A 15,727-nucleotide genomic window follows, 5' to 3' on the forward strand; every position below is an offset into this window, starting at 1 on the left:
TTGCAATACCTAACTTACTTTATCAAACTGCTGTTTAATTTGCTGTCTGCAACTTGATTTTACAAAGCATGCTTTTTTTCATAGATTTTTGTTTGTGGAGAACCCATTGAACAGCAAATAGAAGACAGTACGTTGACTTGCCTTGTCCTACCTACAAAAAATATCTACTTGCCACATATCAACTTGCTAGCTCAAGTCAAAATGAGAATCGGTAAGAAAAATGCAAATCAGTTTTATTTTTGTTTCTTCAGTATTTTTCATTCATATTTTGTGCAACAGCAGATAAACTGATACATAGAAGTGAATGCAGTAAATCAATTGTTTTAATTATACAAACAACATATTTTGAAAACCAATAATAGATGCCTGTTTGGCTCCATACAATGTGTGTAAGCAAGGTACAGTTCTTATGGGAACTATAATCAGCAAAGGCTTAAATATTAATATTATAGCTTGATGAAACTAATGGGAACTTCAAATTTTTAAGTGGAAGTTAACAATACTTTTCCAGCTTCTGTATGAAGCATTAATTCTGTGAAAACTTCCTGTATATATTCCATCTCTCTAGAAGCAGTTCCATCTCGCTAGGAACTATGTAATGATATCAAATCATACAGAATAATAGTGATAATTCCCTATCACAATAAAATAGTGTCTGTTATTGTTGTCATCCTTTGATTTAACAACTTTTCTTTATATAGAAGCTTGGAAATATGCTGAATAGTAACAGAAGACAACCTTTAAGATTCGTCTGAGATTTGTTGATGTACAGCACATTTAGCGAAAGGGATATTGTCTCCATATTCCTTCTGTTAAACTTAATTTGGTGTATATCTGACTTATAATGGACTAGAAAATCTAGAAATCACTTACTGCACTTGGGTTTGCATTGCAGAGTAGCCTCAGGGTGTTCTGGACCTTTGTCAGGAAGATATGCTCCAGGAGCCTGTTGGTGCACTCCAACCACTACTTTGTATTCCGCTTTTAGGAGTAGAATAAATGTAGTCCAAAGTAAACACTCTGAAGTGCATCTGCTGTGGCTGTCAGGTCTTCAACACTGGCTGGTTTGCTCTAGAGATCCACCCTTACTGTGCTTTACTGCTTGTCAGTGCAGGCATGGCCAGACTCACTCATAGTAATGGCCGTGTGTGACCAGTTCCTGTTTCTGAATTCACATTTTTAGGAAAAGCCTATGAATACAGATGTATATCAGTATAAGAGGTATGCAGCCTTTAGAACTGGTTACTACAAAAGTAATTTGGGAATTTGGAAATGCTCAGAGATGTTTAGCTCTTGGCTACGACTAGCATACTGCTAGTCTTTCCAGATTGTGAAAGGGTTGATTTGTGTAGCCTTAGCTTCTTTTGGATGATCTAGGCAAACCTCAAGGGCATCATAAAGAAGTGAAACAGCATTATAGTTCTGTATTTATATCCATTAATCACTAGAATTTTTGGGAATTGGTTTGTAATAGTAAATATATAACAGCCTTTGTTCAAAGGAAGGTAATTCTTTTTGCATAAATTGGTTTTCTATTAAATAATTTACCAAGAACTGTGTTTTTTTTCTCCCTTAGGACACACATTAGCTGAAAAAGTAGCTTGTACACCTGCAAGAGGAGATCCACTGCAATGGCTAGGTGCTCTCAAACATTTAGAATCAGCACTGAAGCTTTGCAGAGCATCTGCGACAAAAAAATTAGATATGGAAGCTGAACTTCTTTTTCAGATAGGTAAATAAAACACTGTACATCGTGACTGCCTTTCTAGGCAATGTTATGCCTGTGGCCTCTCTTAAAATGGAGACATTTTACTGTACAAATAGAACAGATTTGGATTATTTCTCACCCTGTCTAGCTGCAGATCTCTCTCCCATGTTTAGTATCACACCAGCACAATTCAGGATGCATTACACAATAATTTCAAAACTGCAGTAAAACTTCTCCAACCTGTATGTTCTCAGGGATCAAAGGTGTAGCCAGTGAGACTAAGGACAGTGCAGAAAGCTAATTAGCTTCTTTGCATCAGTCAGAACTAAAGAAGATGAGCGGCTCAGAAAGTATTTCTAAGTAATTTAAGAAAGCTAATGAATTATACAGTGTTTGCATGCATTTGGATTTTAGTGCCATTATGTTTTGCACCAGGAGATGTTGGTTGGTTAGGATCCCAGCCAGAAAGACACCCAAGATCCCATAAAGTATGTCTTAAAATTCCATTTATTTGAGCTAACAGCATAAAGAAAAAGAAGATTGTGGAAATCATGTTATGTACCTTCAGATGCTGAGGTGTTCCAATCAGGGTGTAGCACAACATGCAAATCCTATCTGTGGAAAAGTTACCTCATTTTTGTCTTTTGAGCTATTAGAGGACTTAAAAGAAAACAATTCTAGTCATCATTTCTATTCTCAAACAAAAAGCCTATTCACATAAGAACTTCTTGCTGCACTTTCATAGAAAGGGCAGGTGATGTAATCACTGGTACTGAGAGTTTATCCTGTGGCTAGGGGATGTGCACAGCACAACATAGGCCTGAAGGTCACACTATATGTGCAGCATAGCGTAGGACAGATCAGGCCTATGCATTAACTCCTCCATGTAAAATGGTGTTCTGTTTAGGATCACTACATGTTAGGAGTCATTATGATTCCAAAGTTTGGTTGTTTTAGCTACTCTATGATTTGCTATAAAAGCATTGTGCACTACATTTTAAGCAGTCTTTTCCGGTTTGTTTATCAGAAAGAAAAGAGATAATGCACTATGCTGTTCAACTTTCCTGGAGGGAAAAACAGTCTGGGTCTTACAGAAGAAACCCCAAACAAATCTTGCTTTCTATATTTCTTTTTTAGGCAAGGTAGAACGCCAGATAACTGAAACAGGCAATAACAAGTCATCTCGAGCTGTTGAAACCCTCTCAGAAGCTATAAAACTCAGCCAGCAACATGATCAAAAATTTGAGTAAGGAACAAGCTATATACCTTTCAAAATAATTTTAATCACACATGAATATAGTTTTTTTGACAGTTTTCTGAAATTTGGTGTCAGACTTCTGTTATGAAGCACCTTTTATGTTTTGGAGAGTTTCTTCTATTTCAGCATAGAAGAGCTACTATATATTTATTTCCTTATTTAAAACAAATGCTGAGAACATTTAAAAGCATATTTCAGAATATACAAAGTTAAAGCTTTCTGTTGTAATTCCAAATTTGTACTCTCTCTGTCAACACCAGGAACAGAGCTATCAATTAAACAGAAGTTTTATTCATATTTCAGAAGATGAGTTGCGGTCTGTCCCCTTCCAGATAATAGAAATCCAACTTGAAAAGGTTAGCAGCCAGAAACAGTCAAAGAACAGAGGCAGAAGGAGCATAGGAAATGTGTTTGTAACAGATATCAGGACAGTGACTTTGGCATTAGTTATCAGCGTAGAAGATGCCTGAAGAGTTGCGCCAAGGCAGCCAATAAATTCTGCCAAGCAGCTCTGATACATTGGACTTTAGATTTTTTTAGTTTCTTGACTAGTTTTAATGAATAATGTGCCAAGTCTGGTTACAGAGGGTGTAAAGGCAGCAATTTACCTTGCTTGTTTGGGTATTCTGTTACTAAGTTAATGAACCAGAACTCTGAACACAGAAGCAGTAGCACAGTAATAAACCTCTACAAGCAGTCAGCATGGTGGAAGATAGTACGGAAATGAGCTGCGGTGATGTTTTGCAGGTTTAGTTTGCTACACTCTTATTTAATTTGCTGCTATCTTTCTAAAAGAATGTACAGCAACATCAATGGACATTGGCTTTCTTATTTTAGAGAACTAAACATCCCAATCACCTTTATACAAGTCCCGTGATATCTATGGGATTGTTAATTAAAGTTGTTTATTGATATCTCAAATACTTTTTTGTTAGCAAGACTAGAGAGTTTACTAAATTGTCACCAACAAAGTGTAGAACTTGCCATCTTCCTGCTTAGTTTGCCCTATCTTGAACTGTACAATACTCTTTGTCTTTTGTATTTTGTGTTACACAAATCATACCAAAGCTGGAATTTATTGTATTATATAAACAACCAACCCTGTGCAATATGATTCTATGCAGAACAGTAACTACATAAGCAGGAGTTTGTTGTTGTGCTTAGCAAAAGTGATTCATGGGGGAGGTCTGGAGAGATCTAAAAAGCCAGGAGGAACCTGCATAAAAAGACTGTTCTAAACCTGTAGGAAATAGAAATGTTGGAGAAGGTCTCCAGGTATAGCGATTTTCAGCAGGTTGAGACAAGTAATTCTGCCCCTCTACTCCACTCTGGTGGGACCCCACCTGGAGTACTGCATCCAGCTCTGGGGTCCTCAGTACAGGAAGGACAGGGACCTGTTGGAGTGGGTCCAGAGGAGGGCCACAAAAATGATCAGAGGGCTCGAACATCTCTTCTGTAAGGGAAGGCTGAGAAAGTTGGGGTTGTTTAGCCAGGAGAAAATAAGACTGCAGGGAGACCTTATTGCAGCCTTTCAGTACTTGAAGGGGGCTTATAAGAAAGACGAGGACAGACTTTTTAATAGGGCTTGTAGCAGTAGGACAAGGGACAATGGCTTTAAGGCAAAAGAGAGTAGATTCAGACTAGATATAAGGATATATCTATATAGATATATCTATATTATTATAATAGATGTAATTTTTTACAATGAGGGTGGTGAAACACTGGAACAGGTTGCCTGGAGAGGTGGTAGATGCCCCATGCCTGGAAGCATTCCAAGGTCAGGCTGGAGGGGGTTTTGAGCAACTTGATGTAGTTGGAAGTGTCCCTACTCATTGCAGGGGGGTTGGAGTAGATGATCTTTAAAGGTCCCTTCCAACCTAAACCATTCTGTGATTCTATGAATTCTATTATTTTTACCTGGTTTATAATATTATTGTAAAAATAACTGAAAGGAGAAGGAAGTGTAGGAGGAGAACAGGAACTGGTGAACACTGTCTGAAGATGTAGAGTATTCTGGTACAGAACTCAGAACTGAGAAGGTTCCTCAGCTGAGGCCAGTGAAGAAATGAAAGACTGTTTTGGTCACTATGGGTATTTTTGCCAATTTCTGGAAGAGTTTTACTGAAGACCCATACCCAAATTAAGCCACCCATGTTTCAGGGCCTGAATGTGAAGAAGGAAGTGGAACCCATACAGATTCTGTACAGAAAGATCACTTCCCTTGCAGAATTACAGTGTTCTTACTGAACATTTGAAATTTATTTATGCAATATTCATTGCACATAATGCAAATTATATTTTACATACTCCTAAATCAATGTGTTATTTGTTATGCATAATGTCGGGGTGCTTTAGACTCACTAAGACTCTAAAACAGGATCACATGGCTTTCCGAAAGAAGAGACACATTAAGTAGATGATGAGGGCTGGATGAATGATTTATTTGGTGAGGCTGTCTGGCTAGTCTTATGCAAGAGTCAGATTGTATCATCGTAATGCTTACTTTGATAGTAATATTGATTGAGCTGTGTGTTGTTTCTTATAGGTTAATAAGAAGATCATACCTTGAAATAGCACTATTATATTTGCATTTTGCAACAGATAATGAGGATTTGTCACAGACAGATAAGATGGTACTTTCCAAATCAAACGTATGTTTTCTATCTTTTGGTTATTGGCCTCTTCAAAGCAGGAAATATATTTCTGTTAGAACACTGTGTACCTTGCCAGACTGTTACTTACAGTGACTTGTAAATCATACCGATACTGAAGATCCTACTAGAAGAATCACACAAAGAAATCATACAGTATGGCAGTAGGATTTTATCTTGTTTGATGTTATTTCTTATGCTTATTGCATTAAATGATGACATTTAAAATATTTTTCTGTATAAAATAGGAAGAAACAAAACCAACAGTCTTTTAATTTCTAATTAAGTACTAATTAATTTGTACCTTGCAAAGAAAACATAACATTCAAAGTGCTGATATTTCTATTTTTAAGTGCTAATATTTATACTTCACCAGATTTCAATTTTTCCGTTCAAATATGAGTGACAGCCACATTAAAGCGGCTACAAGCCACAAACCGAAAGCATAGTGTATAACAAAAAAGAGGTAATTAAGATTCCAGAAAGTGGAAAATTGTAGCAAAACTGTATACAGTGGTGACCATAGTATGAGCTGCTCTGAGAAATTTTTTTCAAAAGCAGCCAATTTTAGTATGCTCTGGACAATTTTTTCAATTTTAGCAATTAATCCATGGATTTACAATCAATGCTGATTTTTACAACTTGCAAAGAAAACATTAATTCTGAATTCTGTAAACAGGAGGGCTTTTTTTCCTATATTTAAAATATATTTTGCCATAATACATTTAGAATCCTAATTATGAACTGGTGTTTAATTTTAGACCTCTTCTGGAGAACTCTCTCCATCTGAGCAGGCTTTGAAATCAGAAGGCTACAAAGTACAAGCCTGGATTGCAATAAAAGCAGCTACACAGGTTGGTGCAATATTCTGAAGAGGTAATTTTTTGGTTTTCTTTCATTTCATCTTATGATACTTAGACAAGCAAGCAAGACAGGAATTAAGGTTTCCTGAAATTTCTGGCGTGGGTTTTATTAGGGGAGATTAAAATGGAAGCTGTCCGAGTCGTGCATTTAATCTCTCTTGGACAGATCTGACTCTGTTTACCTCAACTTTGATTCAGTGCAAATAGAACAGCACACTGCCTGATATGTGTGTGCATATGTTTGACATGTAGGTAGACATCAGTGGCATCCAGGTGAGGATATCTGATTTAAAATCACTTATGTAGTAATTAAGCTGTCAGCAGTAATGATTTATTTAAGTATAGTATGTACCATATGTCAGAGAGAAATAGAATATTTTCCTGACTTTAAAAAACATAATATGGTGAGTAATTAATTTTTTGTCATCATCTTGTTACTCTCAGATTTTAAAATTATGTAAACATTGTAGTGAACTTGTTCTGAATAAAATAAATATTATTTTTAGGTCAGTGAAGCTGTGCTTGCTTCTCAGCTGTTAAATGGAATGAAGAGTGTTAAAGAACACGGCATGAAGGATGCAGTGCAACAGAAAATCCCAGAATTTGCTTCCATGGATATTCTTGCTTCATACAGAGATTTCTTATCTGGTATTCTTTTATTCATAGTAATATTAGAACATTAAATAACTAGTGAACTATATATGCCATGTAATCTAGTAGTACATTAAATATCTAATTTTCATTTATGAAAAATTGTAAGTCAAATTTTGAAAGCAAAAGCAAAATCCTCATCCTGCATAGCAGTACAAAATATTAAGTAGACCTAGTGGGTCTGTGTCTGTGAACATGCCTGTGTTCAATAGGTTAAGAAAAACTGCATTTTTTGCATTCTGTTCCTCAGAAAGACAAAAGTGCACATATTTCCATGCTTTTAGAAAAACAGATGGACCTTTGTCACAGGACTTCCCCATACTTCTAGAGTAAGTCTTGCCCCCCGCAACAGTCATCACTGCTTTTTTTCCAAACACTGATTTAGAAGAGACTTTTTCCTTAGGTATATTAGCTTTTCCTTGGAGATTTTAAGTTTTTCTTTTGATTTTGCAAAGAGATGTTGGTGTTGAAGAGCTTGTCTCTCCCTGTCCTGCCTGTCCTACCCCCAAAAAATAACCGCAAACCAAACACCAAAACCAACAAACTAAAACTCCTGCAAAGTTATCTGCCCGGGTACTATATTCTAAAAGTTAAAATCAGTATAATAAATTATTTGTACTGTCTTTCCAGTTGAATGGATTATCATTTAGAGATGCTTCCATTAGCTTGGTAGAACTTTGCCTTTGCCTGGTTTGTTTCCAACTTCTGCATTTATTTTACAATTATTGAAGTTGATGAAGTTTTTGATTTAAAAAAAAACATTCAGTGAAACTAGGAATCTGGGGATAATGTTTGCCAGATAATATATAAACACTAAGGCAAAATATCTGAATTTATTTTTAAACTAGGAACCATTAATTTAGTGATAAAATTTTGGTTCAGTGGCTTAATTGCAGTCATCCCAAGTGACTGACAAAGATTGAATTGCTCTGTCTGGTAGTTGCTGGCAAAGTTGAGCAATGTCTGCTTACTGTACCGTGTTTAAACATATGTGTTTTGATTGGTTTATGAAAACAAGTGTTGGATGCTAAGACTTTCCATCAATCTGATTGTTTTGTACTGGCTCCATTTGCTTATAATTACAGATAATTTTTTCTTTCAGCAAATGCAGCAGGTGTTTCTCCTGATAGTTCTGTTAGGCAATACAAAGAAGAATAGAAAATGTAGAAAAGCAATAGTAGGCCAAAATATATAAAGGTAAACTGAAATGGAAATGATCAGCACAGCATGCTAAATATTTCCTGTAAAACCATTAGTGAAAGACATTGTTCGAGTTTCATCTGTAAACAATGTGTCCATTTTAACTTAATTCTGTTTTTACAATTGACAGTGAAATATCAGGAATAATGGAGACATTCAGATTTGGTAGAAGCACATATAATTATTTTCTGGAAGTTTACTATTAGGATTAACTGTAACATAATGTTTGTTCAATTTGGAATGAGAAACAGCAGAAGAATTGTGTAGGCTTTTGAGAGCACCATGTACTAATACAGTGAAAAAAATACTGAATTTAAGCAGTCATGTAGTGATAACTGTAACTGTACTTTTTGCATAAGTATAACTTTTAGGCAGCACACAAAAAAAAAAAAAGTGTTGTTTTTTTTAATCCATTGTCAAGAACATATTGCATTGATAATATGCTTAATATCTAAAAGGGACTGGATTGATACTAACAATAAATATTTCAGAGTACCTAACTCTTCTGAGTTCAGGTCAATCTAACTGTGAAGTTCAACTGCTGTAGTCATGACTGATGACTCCTAGTATTGTTTCCATTTAGGAAACATCTGCTATTGAACAATGTATAGAAACAATGGCTTTATATTTACATTCAGAGAGAGAGAGCGCACCTTGGTCTCTACCCCTTATAGCCTCTTGCAAGGACCAGTCAGATTCCTGACTATGATCTGAGAAATATCTTCTTTACTTTTACTAGTTCAAGTCATATTAAAGCAGAATAGAAAGAATTTTCCTTTTATGAAAAACATAATCAGGTTCACAAGTTACATTTTTAGTTACAGATTAGCCAATTCCAATTGTGCAGAAATAGCTTTGAATTGCAACCATTCACTTAATGTGTACTGTTAAACTGGTTTTGGATTTGCAGATGGATACAATGTTGTCTCTGAAAGTGCCAAAGTTTCTTCTACTGAAAACAAACAAGCCACACAAGACAAGCAGAGCCAGAGTGAAGGAACGGAAAGTCTTGCCACCAAGGCCAGCCACAAGAAAGAGTCAATAACATGGGTTCACTTAATTCACTACCACAGTTATTTAAAAAGACTTTACAACACAAACCTTTTATTTGGTATGAATTTTTTCTTCCTTCCAGAAAACTGCCATAAGTGAGATATTGTTTCTGGGTGCTAACAGGTTCAGATTCAAAGGCTATCATTAGTCTCATTTTGAGTTCCTTTAAATTGTATAAATGCAAAATAAATTTTCACTGAAATGAAGATTTATGTCATTTTACAAGTTTTGGAAGTGAAGTATTATTACCTTTTTTCCCCCATAATTATTCAAAAGCCTTCATGATACCTGGAAAAGTATCCCTCAAAACATAATTGCTATTACTATATCTGAAGCATTTTTAAAAAAATCATGATCTATATTTATTTTTAGTTCTAGATGCATCAGACTTAAGTCACATCAGAAATAAATTGTTCAGTTTGGGGTGCTATTTGTGAGAAACTAGTTGAATGTAAATGGGAAGGCTGAACATTATTGAATGTGTTTTGACTAAACCCCCAGATGTTATGTACATACCTGGTTTATGGTAATAGATAGGACCTTTCAAACAGATTAAGAATCCATTAATTTCAGGGACCTAATACCATATATCTATATCTGATGGCCAGCTGCTGGATATACAAGTGATGACCTCATCAGTGAGAATAGAACTAGATTGTACATCTAGACTGTACAATTGTAGATTGCCAAGAAAGAAACCTAGCAACTCTGAAAATAGTAATTTCAGAGGGGGCTGGATTTTTATCTTGTGGTGCCAAATGAAAGGAAAGTATTCTACCTCAGCACAGAACTACAAGGACAGTCAGGTGTGTAGAAGCAGGTGTTGAAATGTGCACATGTATCTCTGCTGTAGTTACCAATGATGGAGCCTAGGGAGCAACTCAGCTGATCAGCCACTACCTGTCTAAATTATGGTCTTTTGTCCATATAGCTTCTTTTGACTGCACGGAATAAATATGCATTTATCCTAGTGGGTACTTAGACATCTAGTGAACATACTGATGCTTACACATCTAAATTTAAGTACCTAAACCTCAAAACTGTACCTTCCATTTTATGCTACTCTATAATGTCTACACAGGGTTTGTTTCATTATCAGATCTCCAGTGAAAAATTGCAATACAAATAGCATAACCTAGTAGTATTTAAGGACAATCAATGTAATTGTTGGAAATGCATTTATTTCATATTGAACCAATTTACATATTTTACTATATTTCCAAAACATATGAATATTGAGTAGCTGTAGAAACTTCACTTTATAATGGCAAATGATGATGTAATAAAAATTTCTTTTCAAAGCTGCCCCTAGCTCAGGACCTGGATCATTTTCTGCAAGAGACGGACACCTTAGTTCTGTTTTTGACACAGGGATTGCTCTACGCATAGCAGAAATGCATTCCTTTCTCAAAAAACATTTGTTTGAATATTCAATGTGTTGTCTTGAGAATTTCCCAGAAGAGCTACATGATTTAGAATTGCCGCTTGGTAGGCCAGCTGATTCTTCAAAGGTACCTATTTTATTTCTGATGTTTCAAAAATATCTATTATACTCAGATTCTTGCTAGTTCCAATGGTGATTTTTCTGAGAGCACTACAGAATAATGAAATTCATTATGCGGAGGATCAATGCAAAACTAAAATCCTGTGCAAGCAGTGAAGAACATAGTTAACAAATGCAAATATCCTTGTGTTATTCATTCCTGCAAAAATTATCTCTATCCCATGCCCAGTGTATTTAAACCCTAGAAGAGTAAGCAGAATGAGACTTAAGATGATTTTATTATTAGTTAAAGTTGGATGTGTTATTTGGTAGGATTGAGGCTTTTAATCTTGTAGATCTCCCATGTTTCATACCAAAAATGTCTTGATGTTTGCTTTTTCATTTCTATGTACAAGCCTCTACATTGTTAATGTGGTCTATAATAAAGGCATGATTTAAAAAATATATATAATTTATATTTTCTCAAAATCGGTTGAAAGCCATGTGTGCCAATTTTTTTCACTGATTATTAGCTGGCTAGAAAATCAGTCTTTTAAGATCTCTGGCTTGGAACAGCCTATTTGAGCATTCAAATGTAGGTAGCTCAGTCTATATTACTCAGAGAAAGGTTGAATTAGAATTCTGGAGTCTACGCTGACCATGGCATATGTATTGAATATTGAACGGTAAAAGTCTTTGAAGAGTCAATGTAAAAATTACTGTCTTCAAAGTTTCTCCATCCCACTTCTCATGTTAATAATTAACTTAATACTAAAAAATTAAAATGACAGGTTATTCTCTATGGTTTATTTTTTACCTAATATGTTCAGTATTAGATGGAGTCAGGGGAGCCTTGAGGAGTAAGAACTTGTTATCTTATAAAAAGGAATTAAAATACTTTCATGAAAGTAGTTTATCTAGAGTTGGTGAACTTTCTGCGGTAATGATACAGCGTATCATTACTCATTTCCCAACAAAGAGCTGACTGTGACACTGAATAAATTGTAAATATGTGGTATGTGACATTTATAACAGCCATCGTATATATAAAATTATTTTACTCTGTCTGTTCTGTTTTTGACATAATTAGTATTACACTGTCCTAGAATAATAAGCGTCAGAGCTCACTGTCATGTTTGTGACAGGTGCAAGCTGCATTAATCATGTGTTAGCTTCACTATTGTAGACAGCTAACAAGCATAAAGCTCTTACTTTTTTTAATTCTAAGTTTCATTGATTTTTATCACATTTTTAGAAGCTTTAACTATTCAGAAGGCTGTATAAGTTATTTAAAAAAACTACTGTAATTTGATACTAGGATTTTTAACAGTACAAATAGGTAAAATTTTTGAAATAATTTTGATGTACAAGGTTGTTTTGCTTAGATGTGTTTTTGTAATTCTATTTTTGACTTGAAGTTTTTTTCAGCTCTGCTGAACAAAGAATCCAAATTACATTAAGAAGGCTATAATTAAAATTGTGTGCCCTGTTACATTTTGCATGCTTGTTTTTTATTCCACTTCACGATGGTATGTAGGACTGGAAACACTTAACCAAAACAGTTTATTGTTTTCAGGCTTCAGAGAAAGTTGAATAGATAAATATTTATGTATGTAATTCAGCAACCCTCCAGTTTGACAACAGCAGTTGTAATGTCCTTCCTCAAAAGATTCAACATGATGTAGATAACAAAAGATGCAGTTCCATGAAAAAGAAAATAATTCCATTCATGCTCCGTGCTAAGAGAATAGTGGGTGATTTGTTGCCAAAATAAAGATCCTGAATGTAGAAGATTATTGTAGTAGGGGGATGATCTATGCACACCTCATGGCATACCATTATAGCCACTTTTATTGCTGCCTTAGTGTTTAGAATCTATGTGGCATGGATCATCCCCAGTTAATTGTCCTATGCCTATCTGAACGCATATCCATATGCTTGAATGCACATGCATGGCTTTGTCTTCACTTTGACTATATTTTGATGTGGGATGGTAAATGGCTTTATGAAGTAAATTACGTCACTGTGAAACATCCATCTTCTGGATGTTTCTTCCATCCATCTTCCATCTCACCTGGATTTACTTCCCTCATGAGCTGTATTTTCTGAAAATAGAGTGAGTATAATACTCTAGTTTTTCTCAGCAATGAACATTCAAAATGAAATAAAAAAACCCGCTCCCCAGGCAGCTATTTTCACTGTCGATGATGGAGACACTAACAACCTTTTCAAACAGCTTCAGCATTACCTCAAAATGTCACTGTTTTGCCTTCTCTGTTCTTTGCAGATCTGCGTAATATTTTAAAAAAGTAAAAATGCTATGGCATTGTTCAGCCTTTAAATCAAATGTTTTAAAATTTTAAAAAAAGTTTTTATTCATGAATGAATGTTGGTTGACAGTGTTCTTCCATTACTTCCCTGGTAAATGACAGCCAAACAGAAACTCTTTGATGAACAGTCTATTAATGTTTCATATATATTTTAGTTAATATGACATATGACAAATCCTTACAAATTAAGTAACTGAATTTTCAGTAGGTATCAAGCTTTTTTAGTTGCAAAGCTAAAGAGAAAAAAATAGGTAAACATAAATACAGTGTTAGTCTAATATTCAGGTTGCTATTTTAATTATCAATATGTATAGCCAACAAATTACTTTTTCAGCACTAAATCTTGTATGGTCAGCATGTCAGATAATATTTTTCAGCAAAAAACATAACACTGTAAGGAAGATAAGTCAAAAATAACAATCTTTGTTCCTGTTAGGTGTCTCTTAAGTCAGCCCAGTGGTCCTTTGTATTAACTTTAGAAATTTCTCATCATGTGTACTTCGAAAAACCTTAACCTGGTAAAATGGACACCTTTTAAAATTACCCATTTATCTAAAAAAACATATATTTGTGCAGGAGTGAAATTCATGCTGATTCTAGTAGACAGTAGATTATAACAGATTTTGCATGTTACACTAGAAAAAATACAATTTAAAATTTTCTTCTGTGTTTCAGATGTCTCTTGAAATTATTGGAATGACATCAAAGATGTCTCGTGTGAGAGTAGCTTCTCCAGCTTCTGTCATCGCAGAGGCAGACAGTCCGATGGAGAGTAGGGCAGCAAATGCTTCAAATAAGGAAATTAACATTCAGTGGTACTTTCCTTCTCTGGCAAAGCCTTCAAACGATACAGAGACTAAGGTATAACTACACCAAAGCAGTTCCTTAGGTATCGGAACAAATTAAGTTTCATTTCCAATGAATATTTATGTTATGACTGCTCAGCTTTTTAATTGAATTATCCATATGCTGATTGACAAGCTGGACAGCAGGAAGCTATGTATTTATTGTGCTACAAACCTGCTATGCAGGACAAACAATGCCCTGACAGTTTTTTGGTGGTGGACCAAAGAAATTGTTGATCACATAGAGCTTCCAGGCCATGTTGTATTCATGCCTATTGTAGGTCCCTGGTGTCTTTAAGACCTCCACTCTGTTAAGTTTGGTTAGAGCTGACCAATATATTCAAACAATATTGTTTGGAGGGAGGCTGTTGGAAAAGTGAAGTTTTGTGTACACAGGGAAAATAGGATTTTATAAACCTCATTTCCTTAAGAAATCTGACTAAACATGAAATATGAGAGAGCTTGGAGGGTTGCAGGAAAGCAGGAGACCAGGACATGGAATTTATTTTATTTTTAAACAAGGGAACAGCATGTAGGTAAAACTTCTGCTACTGCAATAGAAATCCATGATTCCAAACTTTTTGGCATAGCAGATCAGTGTAAAAATTTCCACTAGATCCTTTTCATCTCTATTAGTAAGCTGATAGAAGCCCTGTGAAGTTACTGCAAATAATGTACTTTTCAATATAGTTTTGCAGCTTACTTTAGCACGACCTTACAGATAATTAAAGATCCAGAGGCAACTCCTGAAAACAACTAAGCATAATAGGAAATTATTTCAATGAAAGATGAGAACATTCTATTTCATTTTCTTATGCTCTTATATTGATACAGCTTTATTAGACTGTGAGTTATGTGCACTTCATGGATTTAAACCTAGTGTGATGACAGCCATGCACAAGGGTATATAGCAAATCTAATTAATTACATAGGGCCTTTGGAAATTCAGTAAAAGCTCTCTGTTCAGCCTTCCTGCAGTTGGAACTTTGGACATTGATTGATTGATGGGATTGATTGACCAGGACAGGACAACACTGAGATTTTGATGGTGACTCTATAGGGTATATTAATTTTCAAACCCATGTAAATTATATCCATAACTAAATTGCTTTAAAACCTATAAAAACTTAGTACAAATTCATGTGAGACCACACTCCCCCTTTTTTTGAAAGTCAGTTATCTAAGTCTTCATCAGTAGACTGTACTTGATAGTTATAATCTAGTATCACTGAAATAGCTCAGGTCTACTCTACCATACTGCATTATAGCTTATCCATTCCATCTCTTTTACAGGTTTTGCTGCTTTATGCTTATAACACAAAGCCTGTCAAGATTAGCAACATCAAGACTTTCAGTTCCACGTCTATGTTTTCTGGCCATTTGTGGATTCCATTGCCTAGGTAAATAATCACTGACTTTATCCTGTTATTTCATGCTGTATTAAAGATCAGTCAACCATTTAGGATCAGAGAAAATAAATTACAAAATATCAAAGAGCTGTAAATCTTTAAAAGCATTCATCTTTGCTTTTCAGAGATTTTTCACTATAAAAACTATAAGATGTTGTGCACTGTGTTAAACCCATCCAAACATATGCTTGTTTGTACATTATCATTTTAGTTTTGATTCTTAAAGAATTGAGTAACACATGCTAATTATATTAAACTGGTATGGCAATGTAAATA

General features: G+C 35.0%; 1 protein-coding gene across 1 annotated transcript in view; it reads left to right on the forward strand.

Moving 5' to 3' along the window:
• CFAP54 (cilia and flagella associated protein 54) overlaps positions 1-15,727 on the forward strand; it is a 116,271-nt gene that overhangs the window by 95,605 nt on the left and 4,939 nt on the right. Inside the window, exons 57-66 of the mRNA XM_040596088.1 lie at positions 85-211; positions 1,577-1,732; positions 2,846-2,954; positions 5,512-5,617; positions 6,379-6,471; positions 6,987-7,128; positions 9,242-9,442; positions 10,687-10,895; positions 13,873-14,058; positions 15,336-15,442. Coding sequence (XP_040452022.1) covers positions 85-211; positions 1,577-1,732; positions 2,846-2,954; positions 5,512-5,617; positions 6,379-6,471; positions 6,987-7,128; positions 9,242-9,442; positions 10,687-10,895; positions 13,873-14,058; positions 15,336-15,442 — 1,436 coding nt within the window. The remainder of the gene's footprint in view (positions 1-84; positions 212-1,576; positions 1,733-2,845; positions 2,955-5,511; positions 5,618-6,378; positions 6,472-6,986; positions 7,129-9,241; positions 9,443-10,686; positions 10,896-13,872; positions 14,059-15,335; positions 15,443-15,727) is intronic.

This window comes from Falco naumanni, chromosome 5 (genome assembly GCF_017639655.2).
Source record: "Falco naumanni isolate bFalNau1 chromosome 5, bFalNau1.pat, whole genome shotgun sequence".
NCBI classification, from domain to species: Eukaryota; Metazoa; Chordata; class Aves; order Falconiformes; family Falconidae; genus Falco; species Falco naumanni.